This window comes from Canis lupus, chromosome 19, assembly GCF_048164855.1.
Source record: "Canis lupus baileyi chromosome 19, mCanLup2.hap1, whole genome shotgun sequence".
Classification (NCBI taxonomy): Eukaryota; Metazoa; Chordata; class Mammalia; order Carnivora; family Canidae; genus Canis; species Canis lupus.
The window spans coordinates 40,609,751-40,627,605 of record NC_132856.1 but is presented as its reverse complement, the minus strand read 5'-3'; the positions used below and the strand labels follow the sequence as shown (position 1 = coordinate 40,627,605).

General features: G+C 57.7%; 1 protein-coding gene across 11 annotated transcripts in view; it reads right to left on the bottom strand.

Annotated features, from left to right (window-relative positions):
- The window catches only part of CACNA2D2 (calcium voltage-gated channel auxiliary subunit alpha2delta 2), a 138,174-nt gene that overhangs the window by 5,191 nt on the left and 115,128 nt on the right, over positions 1–17,855 (bottom strand). For 6 of the 11 annotated variants that reach the window (XM_072786103.1, XM_072786104.1, XM_072786105.1 and 3 more), the window contains 20 exons: positions 15,861–16,002; positions 12,665–12,796; positions 12,445–12,502; positions 11,515–11,565; positions 11,291–11,390; positions 11,025–11,183; positions 10,682–10,789; positions 10,506–10,584; positions 9,918–9,967; positions 9,656–9,745; positions 9,412–9,483; positions 9,134–9,208; positions 7,724–7,798; positions 7,576–7,647; positions 7,418–7,489; positions 7,252–7,313; positions 6,295–6,371; positions 5,140–5,160; positions 2,408–2,468; positions 199–296 (listed from right to left, as the gene is read on the bottom strand). In XM_072786103.1, the coding sequence (XP_072642204.1) occupies positions 199–296; positions 2,408–2,468; positions 5,140–5,160; positions 6,295–6,371; positions 7,252–7,313; positions 7,418–7,489; positions 7,576–7,647; positions 7,724–7,798; positions 9,134–9,208; positions 9,412–9,483; positions 9,656–9,745; positions 9,918–9,967; positions 10,506–10,584; positions 10,682–10,789; positions 11,025–11,183; positions 11,291–11,390; positions 11,515–11,565; positions 12,445–12,502; positions 12,665–12,796; positions 15,861–16,002 (1,654 nt within the window). The remainder of the gene's footprint in view (positions 1–198; positions 297–2,407; positions 2,469–5,139; positions 5,161–6,294; positions 6,372–7,251; positions 7,314–7,417; positions 7,490–7,575; positions 7,648–7,723; positions 7,799–9,133; positions 9,209–9,411; positions 9,484–9,655; positions 9,746–9,917; positions 9,968–10,505; positions 10,585–10,681; positions 10,790–11,024; positions 11,184–11,290; positions 11,391–11,514; positions 11,566–12,444; positions 12,503–12,664; positions 12,797–15,860; positions 16,003–17,855) is intronic. The other 5 variants (XM_072786106.1, XM_072786112.1, XM_072786110.1 and 2 more) reach the window with 1 other exon arrangement.

Here is a 17,855-nt window from a genome sequence, read left to right as displayed (position 1 = left end):
ACGGGAGGGTAGGGGTGGAGGGGGTGTCATCTCATGGCTTCCTGTCCGTTCTCCCCCACATACTCAAGGCTCCAAAGGAGCCTTCCTCACTGCCTGGGCTTGGGTCTGCCTCATACCTGCCCCATCTCTGGGTTCTTTTGGGCTGCCCCCTTCTGGCCTGGGCACTACCCAGACCCAGCTGCCCCACCAGGCACTCACACTGCTTGGAGTCTGGAGTCACTTTCTCCATGAGCTCAATGAAGTTTTTCAGGAACTCGGTGTTGTTGTCTGAGGCATTCAGGTCCTTGCAATACTCTCTGGGGGTGGGGAGGGGCAAGAAGAGTAGGCTTGGGGGGCTGGACAGAGCAGTAGTGTTGAGGCTTCCCCACAGGCCTGCCTGGCTGTTGGCTGAGAAGCCTGGGCCTCAGGCAGGGGCATGTGTATTTTTATGGGTTGTAGCCACTACATGCCTGGCAGGCTGCCACGTCTGAATAGGGGCAGAGCTGACACAAGAATGATGGTCTGCTTCCTCCAGCCTGGCTGTTTCTCCCCCCTGGGTATAGCCCTGCAGGGCCTCCCACGCCTCCTGTGGAGCTGGACCCACACGGCCCACCTGGGAGGCCCCAGGCAGTGTGTCACTTCTGGCTGGTCCACCTGTATGCTGTCGTGTTCCCGCGGGCACAGGGTGGGTGAAGTCCCGGCACCGGCTTCGTCAGCCTGGGTGTGAGACCTCAGCCTGCCGCTTCCTGGCTTTGCACCTCTGGACAGCTCACTCAAGCTCTCCAAGTCTCAGTGTGGTCCATCATACCACAGAGGGTGTCAGGAAGCCAGTGGGAACACGTGGGGCCTCAGACTGGTTGTTCCCCCAGCCCAGAATGCTCTTCCCCCAGAAGCAGACAGGCAAGATCCCTCACTTCCTTCAAGGCCCTTGCTGGGCTCAGGCTCCGGGGCCAGAGAACATGGGAACTTTGGGGGCATGGGTGGCCTGCTTAGGGCTCTGGTCCCCAGGAAATGTTGGCGAGCAGTCCTTCTACCCTGCTAGATGGAGCTCTCTCTCCTGCCCAATCCCTCGTTCACACTTCTGCCACCAGAGGCCTTCCCACTGGCCTGGAGGCAGCAACTTTGGGAGTTTTTAGAATGCACTGCTTCCCTGGGCTGTGCTAGGGCCCATGGTTTGGTGAGGGCACCTGGGGTGGGGTTTCAGCACCCACTTGCTCTTTGGCCCCGATGGTCTTGTACAGTGCCCAGCCTGTACTTCTGTGGTAGCGGGCACACCAGACACATCCAGAGTGACACCCATCCAGTTGTACTTCAGATACAACTCCCCTGCCGTCCCCCCACCCCCCGTCCCCCAATAATATGTACATTTACGGTTGTGGATTACTTCATTCATTCACTCACCCAACACGTGTTCATTGAGCTTTCCCAAGCCAAAGATACAGAAGTCAAAAAAATAAACAGTCCCCTCTCTCAGGGTCATGTGGGCCACACGGGCCTTTCTCACTCATTTCCACAGTCATTCAGGCACACAGCCCACCCCACATTTACATTCAGACCCTTATGAATGTACACAATTGCTCACAAATACAAACACACCTACAGAGAGTCAAGAGAAATGTGTGGGTGCATGCACACACGTGCACACACATGGAGGTCAGGAATGTCCAGAGCCCCCGTGTGGTGCCAAGAGTCAAGAGTGCCCCTGGGTCTGTGTCGGCTGCATCCACCTGTCCTCATCCAAAGCCAGGTCACAGTGGAGGGCTTCACCACCTGGGGGCCTGTCGGCCTCCTCACTGTGGGCCAAGAGGCACAGGGTGTGCACCCAAGGATGTGTGTGCATGCTGACTGTGCACTTCAGGGCTGGTCCAGGGTGCGGGGCCCCGACCCCTCACTTGACAGAGCAGCTCTTTGAAGGCCTTGTACTCCCCACCTCCCCCCATCCTCCGTGAGCCACCACACCTGAATTCAGCACTGCTGACAGGGGCTCTGGCTGGCTCATCCCCAGACCACACAAACACTGACTGACACAGGACAAGGATGGGGTGCGGGGCAGGGGGTGGGAAGGGCACCACAGACCAGAGCAGCAGCTGCCCAGTGGAGAGTGTGCTGCGGACAGCCTGTCCAGGGCAGAAAGGGTCCGTCCTGGTGGCCTGGGAAGGCAGGGAAGAGCAGTGGAGTCTGGAACCCTCCTGTCCCAGGTTCAGTGGGGGCTGGCGCTGTCGGCGGCTGGCCACTGCTGCCTGGTGCGGCTGCATGGCCCGGGTATGCACATGGCCGCACATACGGGGCTATGCATGGGGTGGGGGTAGGGATGGGGGCGACACTGCACAGGACACACACACACAGAGCTCCGGGCAGCAGTGCAGGAGGCAGGGCCAGGGCAGTTGGGGTTGGGGAGGACACCTCAGCAAGGCCACACGCAAGCTACCTGGGAGCAATGAAAACATGTCCTTCAGACTCAAAGCTGCTGGGGAGCAGGAACTCAAAATCTGCAACAGAAACGGGGGGTTATCCGGCGGGGGCTGGGGAGGCAGGAGGCCAGGGGGCTCAGAGCTGACAGGGCTGGAGGGACAGGGAAGAGGGTGGCTTGAGGGAGGGGGAGACACCAGCAAAGAGGGAACCCGCCACTTCCACGTTCAAGTTCGAGCCAGAGAGAAGGGGCGGGCAGAGAGAAGGGGCGGGCGGGGAGGGGTGGAGGGCCTGTGGAGACTACAGCATCGCAGGAGGAGGGCAGTTATAGCCAATATGTTGCCCAGGCCTGGTCCTCTGTCGGCAGTGAGTCCCGTGGCGTGGCTGTATATGCTTCCATACGGCTGTATAGCACATATACACGGACACACACACACACATATATATATACACACACTGCTATATATATGCATGGTCTGGGGGAGGCACCGGTCTTGCTCTTATCATATCCATAAAGGAAAAAACCGCATGCTGAGCTTCCTTTGCCTCCAAAGAGACTTTGAGGAAGGGAATTGGCTTTTGGCTGCGGATTTTTATCTCTCTTTCTTTGCTGCAGCTGTTTGCATTTTGGTAGGTCTTGCTTTTGTTCTGTGTCAGGCATCAACATGGCCAAACCGAGGGATTTCTCACGGGCACAGACAGTCCAACCAGAGACGGTATGGGCAGCTGGGGCTGGGCTGCAGTGCATTGTGGGGGTCCAGCGGTCCTTCCTGGACTGGGAGGCTGGGTGAGGGGAGACTCTTGAGGTATCTGGGAATGTCCCCATGCTGTGGGAGGAGGGTCTGGGAGCCAGGAGGGGACACCTGCTTGAACCTGTACACCTGCCCTCTTGGGCTGGAGGTATGAGGGCAGGTGGGGAAGAACAACGAGCCTCCAGGACCTGTTGGTTCAGAGCAGCCAAAAGAGGAGTGCTGGGGCTCCAGAGTGGGGTGCTTTTCAGGGATCCACCAGTTAGGCTGTGCACAAGTTTGAGAGTGAGCATATATGTACATGGGAGAGCATGTGTGTTTGCATAAGTGTGCATGTATACAAGTGTCTCTGTGTGGGTTTGTGAGTGAATCTGAGGCTTCTCTGTGGTGTCTCCCTGCCCAGGTGGATCAGCTACCTGGCTGATCCGCATCTTGGAGGTGTGCCCCTGCTCCTTGGTCTGCTGCACCCTGGGCAGCCCACCTTCCAATCCTGTCTTCACCAAGGTTCCGACCTCTCTGTCACCCTAGGGCTTTATTTTTGCAGAAGAGGGGTCTTCTGTGTTCCCAGATACTCCCACAATGCACTGCAAGATTCTGGGAAGTGGATTAGGGGTGCCTGGAGGGACTGGGCAGTCACTGGTTGGACTGTTGCTTTCTGTTGGGACTGTGAGGCAGGGTTTGGACACAAGCCGACAGGGAACGGGTGTGGGGGAGGGGAAGGAGGAGAAAGAAAAAGGAGGTAGGGAGACTAGGCTGTAGTTGTCATTGTAACCAGAGCCCTGCATTTCTGGGGACACTGGGAGGGATGTGGAAGGGGGAGAAAAGACAACTCAAGCCAGTGGGGGTAGGGCCTATCCCCCACCCCCACCCAGGCCACTGGGGCCAGCTATATCCCTTTTGCTGGACTAAGCTGGACAGGGCCCCTTGGGCTTCCTGGGCCATCCCCTGGTTGCTCTCCATGCCCATCTACCCAGGCATGCCCTGGGAGCGGTATCTCTGTGCACCAGTGGTGGAGACCCTCATGAGCTTCCCCCTCCACTCCTCTTATTCTCCACCCGAGTCTGTGAGTTCATTGCCTACGTTACTCCAGAGTCTCTGGCTTGGGTATCTCTAAGTGCCAGAATTTTTCTTCACTCCCAGATTGATTCCCTCTGAGCTCTTTTGCTGGCCTTTGGGGTCCAGATACATTTCCTTCCATTCCTGGCTAGGCGCACCATTGGGAGTCTGCTTTTATTCCCCAGGGGAAGGCCTTCTCTATACCTGAGCACCTGCCCCAGTGGCAGTGGGTACCATGGTTGAGCTGGGCCAGCAGGCTTTAGCAAAGTCTAAAGTAGTGGAGGCAGCAGGGGATAGGGGCGTCAGCACCTAGGCCAGTGCCCTGGATGGTTGGGTCTGCCTTGCTCTCCCAGTGGCCTGGCTGATGACCTATCCTGCCCAGAATCAGAGTGGGGGGCTTCCAGAGCCTTCCAGAGCCAACTCCTTGGAGAGCTGCCAACTTCTGGACCATCTGCCAGAGATCACAGGAGGGAGAACTAACCCAGAGGAAGGCTCATGTGGCTGCAGCTTTCCTTTCCCGTAAGCCTCTCGTAAGCCCCACTGAGGATTCATCTAGCCCTTGCCTATCAGGACTCCTGCCCTGTTGGGTGGGAGGTGGTGGAGAGGCATCCAGCCCTATCCCCACTGTTGAGCTGTCTTGGAGGGACAGAGATTTTGGGGATGGGCAGGGACCTGCCCAGAGGGAGCAAGAAGGATGAGGAGGGGGCCTGAGTTCTCAGAACACCCGGAGACCACCCTGCAGGCAGGGCCAGGAGAAGGGCCGCTGGCTGTAATTGGGGTTTTAGGGATGAGGGAAAAGGCAAGAACTAGAGGAGCCAAGGGGATGCTGGGAGAGAGCCCTGGAGAGCAGGGGTTTGGCTGGTCCTGGGCAGGGAGGGGGGCAAGCAGGGGTGTGAGGGTGGGTGGGGTGGGGAGAGGAGGGTGCACTGGTTCTGAATATACTTGCCCTTCAGTTTGCTGATTGGCACTGGGACAGTCCACCAAGAGAGAAAGCGAGGAAAACAAAAACAACACAAACACAAAAACAAACGAAAAGGGGGAGGGGAAGGGGAGGGGCACAAACAATATTTTATTCAATGGCTGTTTGAATGAAAATATTGTGTCTCATCATCATACCGAAAGGAAACTTCTTGCAAAAAAACGACATGAGAGAGAAAGAGAGAGCGAGAAAACTCAAAGGAGATGAGCCCCAGTCGGCCAGGCAGGTGGGGGGCGCCCGGTGGGGCCGGAGCCCCAGCCTCCCTCCCAGTGACTTCGGGCGGTGGGCAGGCGGGGCCACAGGCTCCGGAGGCCTCTTGGGGGAGGCCCAGGGTGAGCAGGACATGCAGGGATGAGCCACAGGCAGAGGAGTGGGCGAGGGAGGGAAGGAAGGAAGGAGAGAGGTCCTAGAGGAGGAGAGGGGGGTGAGGGAGAAGGAAGAAGAGGCAGGGGGGTTGGGATGTAGGGGATGAAGATGGGGAAGAGAGCAGAGGGAGGGAGGGAGAGAAACTAGGGATGCTGGGAGAGGGGGAGAGGGAAGGAGCAGAAGGGAGGGGGGAAGAGAAGGTGGGGGTACAGGGAAAGGAGAGAGAAGGAGGGAGGGAGGGAGAAGGGGAGAGAGAAGGGAGGGAAGGGGGGAGAGAGACAGAAGGGCAGAGGGGGTCAGAGAAAGGAGGGAAATGAGGATGAGTGAGGGGGCGAGGAGGGGGAGAGAGACCCTGGGGGGTGTGGCACCACAGAGGGGGAGAGCTACAGGGCGCAGGGGGGAGGAGAAATGAGAGGAAGGGGTGTCTTCCAAGAATGCAGCCCCCAGGGGTGTGCGGTGGGGAGGCAGGCTAAGGAGGGAAGACACGCAATAGGAGAAACTAAAACCAAAACCTCAACGGAAATCATGAGAGAATGATCTGGAACCAAATCTGAGAAAAGGCGAGCATGCAGATTTCCACAGACTTTCCGATGGCTGGTGCCCCAGCCTGCGGGTGCCTGGGGTGGGGGTGGGGTTGGTCAGACTGGGCAGGAGGGGCTGCCTTTGCCGCCAGTGGCTGGCTATGCTGCCTGGGGCCGGCCAGGGTGCGGGGCAGAGGCAAGGGTGCAGGGCGCAGGCAGGGGGCGGGCCACTTACACTTGACCTGCAGGATCTGGTCGCTGAGGTTGGCTTGGAGGTAGAAGGTGCTGTAGGGTGGGAGCACAAGCCCGAGGCTAAGGAGGAGGGGAGGGGAGAAGCATCTGTCACTGCTGGGGAGAGGTGGGCCACACTGGCATCTATCCCCCCACTCCATGGCCTGGGAGCTGGGTAGAGTGGCCTGGGCTGTGATGTCCCCTTTCCTGACCACCAGGGCCACCTTTCCCTGTTAGCTGTGGGAGAGTCATTCCCCAGACTCTCATGGAGGCCTCAGAATGCCCAGTCCCAGAGGAAGTCCCCACCCCACTCCCCACCTCCAGCAGCACCCCCCAACACACATCAGGTACCCAGGCAGCCTCCTTAGCCAGGCCAGCGGCAAAATCACAAGGCCCAGAGTACTGTCAGTGAGCTAGGCTGCTGGGTGCACAGCCATAGGATTGGGTCCTTGGTCCCCAGGGACTTAGGCCATGTGAAGCCAGTGAAAAGCAGGCCTGGGGCTTACATGGTGAGAAGCAACCACACACTGGGATTGGGGTGTGAGTGAGACCAGTTCTGGGGGCACAGGAAGACAGCCTGCACTGCCTGGGACTGACCACAGGGTACTCCTCCGAGGGCTGTGGTGCCTGTTGAGAGCAGGCCTGGGGATGTGCTGAGGGACATCCTGGGTGCAGACAACCAGGGGTACAGTCCAGGCAGGGGTGACATGAGGGGCTAGTGTGGCACAGGGAGACATCAGATGCACTGTCTTGTCTCTGTCCTGTGCTCCGGGAGATGGCCCTTGTTCCCGAAGGGCCAGCAAGAGGCCCTTGGGGGACCGAGAGTCCTGGGGTGAGTAGTGAGCAGCCCTAGCTGCTGGTGCTCCACGAGGATCATGGCTGTAGCTGCTAGGCACCCACAGACCCTGGGCTCTGGGGCTGCCCCCGCCTCTCCCTGCCGGCCCAGCCCTGCCCCACTCACCTGTAGTTGGTGCTCCTTATAGGCACCCAGGTGTAGTTCCGCACCACCTCGTCTACGTACCTCTGAGAGAAGAGGCTGGGTCAGGTACTTGGGCCAGTAGGCAGGGGTGGGATGGAGAGTGGGAGGATGCGCACACTGATTCTGTCCCCCTCTACCACCTTCTCACCTCGTCCAGGGACTTGACCAGTGTTCTGATCTGCTTGTGGCCCTTGTTGCCATCAATCATGCTCCGACGGATCTGGAAGCACCAGAGACATGAGGGGTGCAGCCCCCGCTCCCGGCTGCTCTGGGTGCTCCTATCCATCCTCCCCTCCTTTCCCTCACCTCCTCCTTGTTCTCATCCTCCAGCTCGGCGTCCAGGAAGTCCAGAGTCACAGGCTCTCGGAAGTTGGTGGTCTGTGGAGGCAGGGCAGGAAGTCAGGGGTCCCCATTTTGTAGGGTTGACCCTCCTCCTGGCTGCTCCCTGGCTCACCTGGGGCTTGAGGTTGGGGTGCAGCAACACGTAGCCATTCAGGTCAATGGCAAACACGTACCCGTTGGCTCCAAGCTGGGGGCACAGATTGGGGGCTCAGAGCTGGGAGGGCTGGGCAGGGATTCCCCAGACTCTCGAGCTCTTCCTTAGCCTGCTTTCCATACCACTGACAGGCACCATTTGCCTTCCCCGGGCCAGGGGTCCCCACACACCATGTGGCCTTGAACCTGTTTCTCAAGTCCAGCCTGGCAGGCTGGTGGCCCTTGCTGGGGCAGGTGGGCTCCATGGGACCCTGATTCCATTTGGCCTTCTGCCCCCACAACTCCTGATTCTCTTGGAGGTGTCAGGCAGCTGGATGTTCTGCCTCCAGGGGTCCCTCCCTGTGCCCTCCCCACTACTGCCTCCTCCTGCTCCCAGGCTCAGTAGGGCACATAGGGAGGGGGGTACCCATGGAATCCTTGGGTACTTCTTCCAGATAGAAGTGATGGAGGAGTGAATGGGATCCTGGACTCACCCTTTGCTCTGTAGGCTGTTTTCTCACTGCACGTGGAGGACAACGACAGGGGGCCTTCATGTGGCTTGGGCCTGGGCGAGCTGTCACACACGTCCCACTCCCCACCCCTTTCACAACCAAGACTGAAGCTGAAGGCCTGATTTCACTACAGGCCCTGGGCCAGCCGCGCTGACCTTGTCCCTACCCTGCTTTATGACTTTGGTTTTCATCTTCAGTCCTTTGCTCAAAGAGTTTACTGTAACTCTAAGGTATACCTCCTGTCTATTTGACTATCCAGGGGTTGGCAAATTATGGCCCATGGGCACCATATGGCTAAGAATGTTTTTTACATTTTTCTTTTTTTAAAGATTTATTTGGGAGAGAGAGAGAGAGAGAGCGTGCACGTGCATGTGTGTGCACTGGTGGTGGGGAGGGACAGAGGGAGACATGCTTCTGCTGACTCCCTGCCAAGCGGCCTATGTGGGACTCAGAGCTGACACCAAGAGTCGGACGCTTAACCTGGCGCCCCTGTTTTGTTATGGTTTTACATGGTTGAGAAAGATCATGAATGTGAAAATTACATGAAACTTATATTTCAGGATCCACAAGCAAAATTGTATTGGAGCACAGCCATGTCCATCTATTTGTTTTGTCTGTGGCCATTCTCAGCGCAATAGCAGAACCGAGTATGAGTATTTACGCTGGCAGAGCCTAAAATATTCATGGTCTGGCCCTTCGCAGAAAGTTTGCTGACCCCAGCTCTAGGCCCAAGGTCACCTCCTCCAGGAGCCTTTCCTGACTGCCTGAATTCACAGGTTTCCCTGGAGGTGCTATCATCCCCATCTGACTCCTTCTGCTGAGCCTGGCTTGTGTCCAGGGGGAGGCAGAGCTGGCTAGATGGGCAGATGGATACTTACTGTGTAGTTTGGGGTCAGCCTCTTGATGTCATTCAGAGCCACATCGATGCCCATCACACCCAGGATCAGCTGGTTCTGGGAGCAGAGGCATGGGGCGTGCCATGGGCTCAGTTCCCCGGAGGAGCCCCAGGGTCCAAACCTCATGCCGCTCTCAAGTCATAGTTATCCCTGTCCGGTCTGAAGGCTTGCCTGTCCCTTCTCCATCTCAGGCCTGCTAGGAGCCTGCCCAACCCCCTCAGGGATGCCTGGCCCTTCCCAGGGGGGAGGGGGAACCTTACCTTTTTCTCCCCAGGGCCATCCTGTGTCAGGTTGAAAACAGGGAGGGTCCCTGTCACCACCAATCCCAGCCCCTGAAGGGAGAGGATGGTAGGTTAGTCTCCTGTGGCCAGCTTGCCCCACCCTGAGTGGTCAGAGGATGGGCTCAGGCATAGGCTCGTTTTATTCTTCTCTGGTTTACTCCCACAAAGGGGCCCTTAAGGAACTTGGCCTTGTGGGCCCATCTGTGGGGGCCCGAGGCCTTACCAGAGCATCCTCATACACGTTGGTCCATTGCACCTGCTTGGCCTCCTTGCCAGCTAGCACCATGGGCCTGCCCAGTACGTCCAGATATTCCTGGGGAGAAGGTGACAGGGGTCACAAGTCCACTTCCCACTGCACCTTCCCTGTTCTGCCTCCCTCTATATCAGCATGCCACCAGGGGGCGCTCTCACACCACAGCAGCCCAGCACTCACACTGTGCTCAGGAAGCAAGGGGCTAGGAGGAGGGGGCCCCCTCGGGTCTCACCTGCGTGTTAATGCGGATGGCTCCAATGGAAGGGATCTCAAAATAGTAACCTGTGAAGGAAGGTGAGGCAGAGGTGGGCCTGGGTGGTACTTGGGACCCATGGCACAGGGGATCCTGTACCCTGGGGTGTGTCCAGGCCCCTTCTCTTTCTGGTGTCACTACCCCCAGACTCCTATCCCTTCAGTGCCCCCTTCCACTGCCCCATCAATGGGGCCAATGCCAGGAAAGGGGCCATGAGTGTAGGGGTGCAAGGAAGCAGAGGCAGGGTAAAGGCAAGGGCCTGAGGCTGAGTCCATCCAGGGGCCAGGCCCACATGCATGGATTGGGAGACTGACCAGCAAGCAGACATAGGAGCAATAAACTGGGAGATGGATGGACAACGGACAGACAGATGGTCAGAAAGATATGCAGTCAGATGGACAAACCACATGGCCAAATAGAGACGGACAGTCCCATGCACAGGCAGGTGTACAGTGGATAAGCAGGCAATTGGAAAGCTGGACATACGGGTGGACAGGTGGACAACCAACCCGATGGACAGCAGGGCATGGCCGGCAAGCCACCAGGCAGTGATGCTGGATGGGATACCTTTGTTGGCGCAGGCCATCCACTGCAGGGGTGTGACGTCGTAGTTGTGCTGCCCCACGGAAAAAGTGAACACGCGCACCTGTTTGGGGCTGGAGGTTACTGCTGTGGCCGCTAGAGGACAGCCCTCCCCCTACCGGGTACGGGTCAGGGCGGCCCCCACCTGGGCTGAGCCTCACCGTCCGGTTGGGCCAATTGTACTTCTCAAAGACATCCTGCACACGGTCCTCACCACCGTCCGTGAACATCATGATCATCTTATTGCAGTTGGCACGAGTGATGTTGGACTGGTCAGGAGCAGGGCTTGGGTCAGGTGGCTCTTGGCCCCTCCCTGGTCCCGGGGTGGATTTCCCTCCCCTGGAAGGCCTGGTCCTCAGGCCCTCTCCCCCACAGCAGATGGTGCAATCTGCCCGAGCTGCCTGTTGGGCGCTAACAAGGCCATTCATCTTGATTTCCCTGGTGTCACCAAGGCCAGGCCTTTGCCTGTCCCCAGCCACCCGCTCATCCACCCACGGGGCTCACGTTCTGCAGCTGGTCGAAGGCATACTCAAAGCCGGCCTTGTAGCCTGTGGTGCCCTTGGCCACCATGCCCTGCACGGCTTCCTTGAACACCTTCTTGTTACGCACATTGGCCTGCACCAGATGTGTGAAGCATGACACAGGCTGTGCCTTTTCATTGAACTGTGGGGACAGTGAGGGTGGTGAGCGGCCTCAGGCTGGCCAGGGCATTCAGCATGGGATGGGGTGGGGTGGTCCATTCCTCACCCACCTGCCACCTTGGCACTCACCGAGGCCACGTTCACATAGTCATCATCTGAGAGCGTGTCCAGCATCTCACAGACGGACGTCTTCATCAGCTTCAGGGTCAGGCCGCTCACACTGCCACTCCTGGGAAGGTCATGGAGGCGCCAGGTAGGCCTCAGGAGTTCTAATGCTGTTCCCTTATGAGGTTCCCAGGTGGCAGACTCTTACCCCGTTCCTCCCCATGCCCCTGTAGGCAGTACACACTCACACGTCCACGATGATGACCATGTCCTTGGGTGATGAGGCCCCCTGGATATACCTGCCCGGGAGAAGCCTCAATTAGGGTCAGCCTCACTCGGACCCTGTAGGCCTTGTCTTCCTTTACCCACATATTGATTCAACATGTTTCTATTGAGCGTCTACTGCATGGTCAGACAGCGTTCTAGGCACTGAAGATATCACATTTAATAAAACAGTTCTGGAGCACCTGGGTGGCTCAGTGGGTTGAGAGTCTGACTATGGCTTGGGTCATGATCTTGGGGTCCTGAGATTGAGCCTCACATCAGGGTGTCCCCTCTCAGTGGGAAGTCTGCTTGTCCCTTTCCCTCTGCCCTCCCCTGGCTCATGCTCTCTCTCTCAAATAAATACAAATCTTAAACAAACCAAAAACCAGTCTTTGCCCATTACATGAGTGACCTAATCTCCCAGCACATGAATGAGCCCAAGGAGGGATGAATGGGTGATCCAGAGAGGGGGCAGGAGGTATGTTCCCTGGTCTTAGTGGCTTGTCATGTCCCCTGTCCCAGGACAAGACCCTGAGGTCTGAGTCCTTGCTGTGTGTGGGACTGAACAGGAGAGAGGAGGTCATGGGATGCTGCAGGAGAGGCAGAGCAGAGGGTGGGGTGTCCAGGGCTCAGATGGGTGGCGTGGGGGCTGGCCACCCTTGGAAACCCCCACTGGCCCAATCCCTCAGTCCCGAGGGGGTGGAATGCCAGGCAGTGGATGGGGGGCAGAGGCAGCTGGGAGGCCTGCCTGGGTGATGGGATCCATTTTCCAGTGGCAACGATGTGTGAAATGAAAATTGGATAGAGCTGGCTGCGCCCTGCTCCGAGTCCTGGATATCGGGAGGGAGGGGAGCAGGCAGCAGAGGTGGGGGAATGGAGGGGTGTTCCTGCCCGGCTCCTCCTTGCTCACTCACCAGGGTCTCCTTCGGACATCATACAGGTCGATTTTCTTGGGGGCTCGCCATGGGGTGGCTGTGGGAGGAGAAGGTCAGGGGGTCTGGCAGGGAAGGGCCTGGCCAGGGTAGGCCGCCCTTGCCAGAGTGGCTACCCCACAGCCCACAGGGTGACCAACCACCCCATATGCCCCAGGACAAGTGGGGGGTGGGTGGACAGGAGAGATGGGCTGACACCTACCTGGGTAGTAGCGAGTGACTCCCGTGGCACTTCCGAAGACCTGCCACAGCAGCGTGGGGTCCTGCCGGCGATTCTCAATGAACACATTCTCCAGGGCTTCTGTCCAGTTGAGTTCGTTAAGGATGACAGTAGCTGTGGGGGAGACAGGGGTCTGGGGTGAAGAGTGCCTGGGCTGTCCCCCTGCTGAACCTCACCAGGACACCCATGCACATATCCCCCACTTAGAGAGTCTCACCTGCTCTCTGCTTAGCTGGGCTCTCATTCCTCAGGGCTCAGCTGAGGGCTGTGCCAGCTCCTCCAGGAAGACTTCCAGGTCCTCACCCCTCCCAAGCCAGCTTAGCCTACCCTTCAGTCAGGCCCCATATGATCAGGCAGGCAGCTGTGGCCTGTGGCCCCTGGAGAGGGGCTGCCCAGGTAGCAGGGGTTGTAAGTTGGGATGCCCATCCAGCATGCTGCCTGGAGCTTGCAGCTGGTCCCTTGGGAGCTCACCCACTCAGCATGCACTCCGGGCTGCAGCCACAAGAAAGCAATTAAGGGCCCGCTGATGGGGCTGGAATTATTCAGCTATTAAGGTACCTGATAAGCTGGAAGCCACTCAGCTCCATGATTAATCAACTGGGGCCAGAAGCAGGCAGGGGCGGGGGAGGAGGCTCTTGGAGGGGCAGGGGCTGTGTCATGATCCTGCTCCAACACAGGCACGTGCACTTGCACAGACATATACATGCATGCACACAGACTGTACTCCCTAACAGGTATATCTGCACTGAGCCTCTGTGTTTCCAGCCAGGTGTGTGAGTCCCTGGTCCTCAAACCTACCTTCCCAGCAGCCCGAATGCTGCTGCGGGCATGGGCACGCATGCTCACACCTGCACAGCACTCTGTACCCACAGGAGGACAGCACTGGGTCTTGCTCTCACACACCCCTGTGACTAGTTACCCCTACCCTCCCTTTCCCCTGACCTCTGGTGGCACATGTGTGATCCCCTGGCCAGACCCGCCCCTGCGTACACTCACAGAACGAGGCTTCTCTCAGATGAATAGGCTCAGTCCCATAGATCCCTCAACTAGGGCAAAAACACAGGATGGCTTGGGCAGCACCCCCATCCTCCAACTCAGGACAGCCCTAAATGAATGTGTGTGTGCATGTGGTATACCTGTCTCTGCATGTGTGTCTCGCATGCAGTATACATGGTCTCTGCACATAGGACACTTGAAGAAACCCACCAGGTGCTAGACACCTACCACTGTCAGGCCTCTGTACCTAAACCCCTCCCCTAAGGGCCTATATTTTTTCCTCCACTTCCTTCCTTCCCAGGTGGAGCCCTGATACCATCGCCCCGAGATCCCTATCAAAGATCCGCCCCAAGTGAGAATCAGAGAATGCTTTCCAAAAACGCACAGCCCTTCTCTTCAGAGCAGAGCCTCGGAACACTGAAACCTATAAAGCAGATGAAAAGCTGTGACTGAAAGATACAAATGCTCAAGGCTCTCACAGTCCGGGGGCACTGACACATTGCTGGGCACAGGCCCTCTGCTCTCGCCCTCCAGCGTGGGGCCTCTGCTGCATATTGTCTGCGGCCTGTTCTCTCTCTCTGCTCCCACTCCCTTCGCTCGCTCTGTCCTTGTAGCTTCCCTTAACTGACCATAATGTGAAAACAAAACACATTTCTAGCATTGGCTGTGCCTATTGAACAGTATGTTATGGTCCTGTTCCTAATTTAGAAACTTAGTGAGTCGAACAATTTCTATTTTTCACTTTAACGAAAAAATAAAGCTGGGTTCTCAAATGTTTCGTATAGTACTGCCTGCCCTGGGAGAGTCAGCCTGGTAAGTCCCAACCCTTAGTGGGCCTCGGTTTCCCCATCTTCCCAAGGAGAGGCCTAGAGCCGACTGCCCTGGAAGCCCTTCTAGCTGCTGGCAGAGGGGCATTTCTGATTCAGGTTAAGAGCCAAGGGTAGACCCCTGCCTCTGGGCTGCCCCTGCAGGTATCCACAACAAGATGTACACACACGCCTTCACTCTAAGACACACTTGTGCAAACACTCCAGCCTCCCTGCCTGGAAAGGGCTTGCTACTCAGCCCTACATACACACACCCGTACCCACGTGCACACACTCTCAGATCACGCTGAGTTGGGAAACGGGGACCATGCCCCCTCAGGCAGGCGATTACAGATTTAATTAAAAGTGACACAGTAAATAAAAAACATATAAAATGTAATTTGTGTGGGTAGCGAGGGGTGACTGGGGAGGGCGGTATGGCTCCTGTTTTAATTAGTGTGCCTGCCCGTGATAGTGCTCCTCGACTGGCTCGGGCAGGTGGCCTGCGGGCGGCCGGTGGGAGGGACTGCAGGGGTGGGGGGAGCATCTCTCCTTACCCCCACCTGAGGCTGCCTAGAAGGCCTGGCTGACCCCCAGTGCGTTGGGGGCCTCCCTGAGGACCCTGGAGGATTGCCTGCATTCTGGAGACCTTCCAGAAGCTCTGGGACCTGTGTACCAAGCTCCTCCACCCAGTGATCCCCCTTGGGTCACCCTGTAGGTGCTCACAGAATTCTACCCAAACCAGCAGACTCCAGGGCCCTAAAGCCTGCTGCCAGAGCTCTCTCTGTAGTGCGTGACTCTCGGCCTCGTCCCCCTACACCTCCTAAGATCTTCAGGAAGTTCCTTCATATGTCTGACTCAAATCCTTTCAGCTATAGTGACGTGGTTCCCCATCGTGCAAAGCTGCCCTGACCCTGGCCAAGGAAGGAGGTGTTCTAGAGTTGGCAGCTGTTGAGTGAGGAGTTGCACCCTTTCCCCCAGACCCAGTGTTCCTCTGATGCAGCAGCTCCTCCACCATTGCTATCTGGGGCCAGGGAATGGGGGGTGGTGGGGAGGAGTTGCTTTGGGGGCACATGGGGATTTGGTCCAGGCTTGTGGGGGAGCAAGTTGTGTGTGCACATTTGTGTGGGCACATGCAAACGCAGGGGCAGGAGATTGTGCACGCACAGGGGTGAGAATCCGAGGATTTCATAGCTTGCTGCGAGTTAGTGTGAGGCTGTGCCTGAGGATGACTTGACGCCTGCGTGTGGGTGGGCACGTGTGACCTTGGGTATAGGGGGCTGAAGGCAGATGGCACTGGCTGAGCACCCGGGACGTGGCAGTGCCCAGGACGTGGTGGGTGGGGAGGGCTGTTTCTGATCGCTCTGCACACTCACAGCCTTTGTAGATGTCCGTGGGGATCTGCACGGCCGTGTACGAATAGTTGACTTTGTTCTTGAAGTTTGAGTCCTCAACGAAGTCCAGCCTTAGGGTGCTGACCTTGGACCCCCTCTCCACATCCTCACTCTCAGGGTCGTCCTGCAGAAAGGGATATCGCCCCCCACCCCCCACGGTAGTATCAGGGCTGGAAAATGGTGGAACAGGGTCAGACAGCTCTGCAGGCAGGACAGGGCCAGAGTCCAGTCTCAGAATCAGAGACTATAGCAGCCAGAGATGGGGAGAGATGGAGAGACACAGGGACAGATGGATAGGGAGTATGGACCTCTCACCCAGGAGGCTTGTGACTCCCATCTGCCCCTCCCCTCCCACACCATCCCTACATTTGTTAAATCCAAATTTCAAAACCAAAACCAAATTGACCCTTCCCCACATTCTTGAAAACCAATTATCAGTGAAGAGGACAAATCCCAGTGAGAAGGAGCAGGCGGCTGACCTCTGCTTACAAGGACGGGCTTGTGCGATCACAGGGAGGCCAAGGCAGCCCTTCCCAGGAGCCTTGGGCCGCACCCATCCCTGCATGCAGTTCCTTTGGCAACAGGGAGTGCGTCCTTGCCCCATCTGGGGGAGGGTCATCACCCCTGCAGCAGGTGGCTGTAAGGGTTGAGTTTGGGGGGAGAGCTGGGTTGGGGTGGGGGCCAGCATTGAGACCGGGTAACTTCCAGAGGGAGGGTCCTCAGCGCCTGATAGCAGCAGGATGGCAAAGGCCCCTGTTGACTTTCTAAAATGAGCTGCAGCCGTCTGACAGGTGCCAATTACAGCATCTTTCGGCCGAGCAGGCTAGGCATGCGCCGTGCACCCCCGCCCACCACTACAGGCTGGCAGGAATGGGTCTGCGGCTACAGCGTTGATGCTGCAGCCGAGCGGTGGTGGTGGTGGTGGTGGGGGTGGGCAGGCCCGGGTGCAGGTGTGCAAGGGGGAAGGGAAGATGGTGGTAGAGAGTGAAGAGGAAGACAAGGAAGAGCCAGACAAGGAGGAAGGGAGGGACGGAGCCCAAGGCAGAGCAGGGGCGGGGGGCTTATGCCCTGGGAGGAAGGGATGTAAATAGCTGGACCATCCACAGGCCCCCTCACTGCCTCTCAACCCCTGTGACCACTGTCAACACCGGGCTCAGCTCATTTCCACCCCCTGTGGCTCTGCAGACCCCACCGCTTGCTGGGTCCTGGGACACGTTGTGTTCCTGTCTCCTGCTGTATTTTGTCCAGGGAAAGGGTGATCGTGCCTCCCTACCCAGCCAGATGTGCTCTCCCCACCCCAGGAGTGCTCTGGGTCCCTCCTCCTGCCTGAATGGGGCTGTGGCAAATACCCTTGGAGTCTCTTCAAGGGTGGATTCTGTACAGCAAAATCCAAGCCAGCTGCTGTCCACCCCTCACCCCTTGCCACGTGTGCCCCCTTCTGGCCACCTCGGCACACCCTAGGAGGACCCTCAGAAGCTCCTGGATGCTGGGTAAAGCCAGGGCAGGCAGCTGCCGAGCCTGCTGCCTCTGAGGCCTCTGAGGCGTGAGCCACTCACGTTCTGCTTGCAGGAGGGGGAAGTGCGGGAGAAGAAAGCCCCCGAAATGTCAGCGGCAGATGAAGGGCGCTGGAAAATTTAATCTCCCAACTTTCCCAACTAATGTGACATTTGGATTCCGTTCTGATAAGCTATCAGCTGGCGAACTTTTTCCTTCCTTCTCTTTCCCCCACCCCCACCTTCTGGCTGGTAATTTAAAAGTAAATGGTCTAGAAAGATCTCTAACTGTACCTCTGGCAAAGATTAAAAAAACAAAACAACACAACAAGCACGGGAGTCGGCAAATGTGTGCATGTCGATATTTATAGAGGGCTGGGCTTTTGGCCTGACCTGAGCCCAGCCCCAGCCAGGGTGACTCTCCCGCCTGGGGCTGTCCCTATCCTGCCTCAGGGCTGCAGACAGAGAATCAGGGATTTAGGGG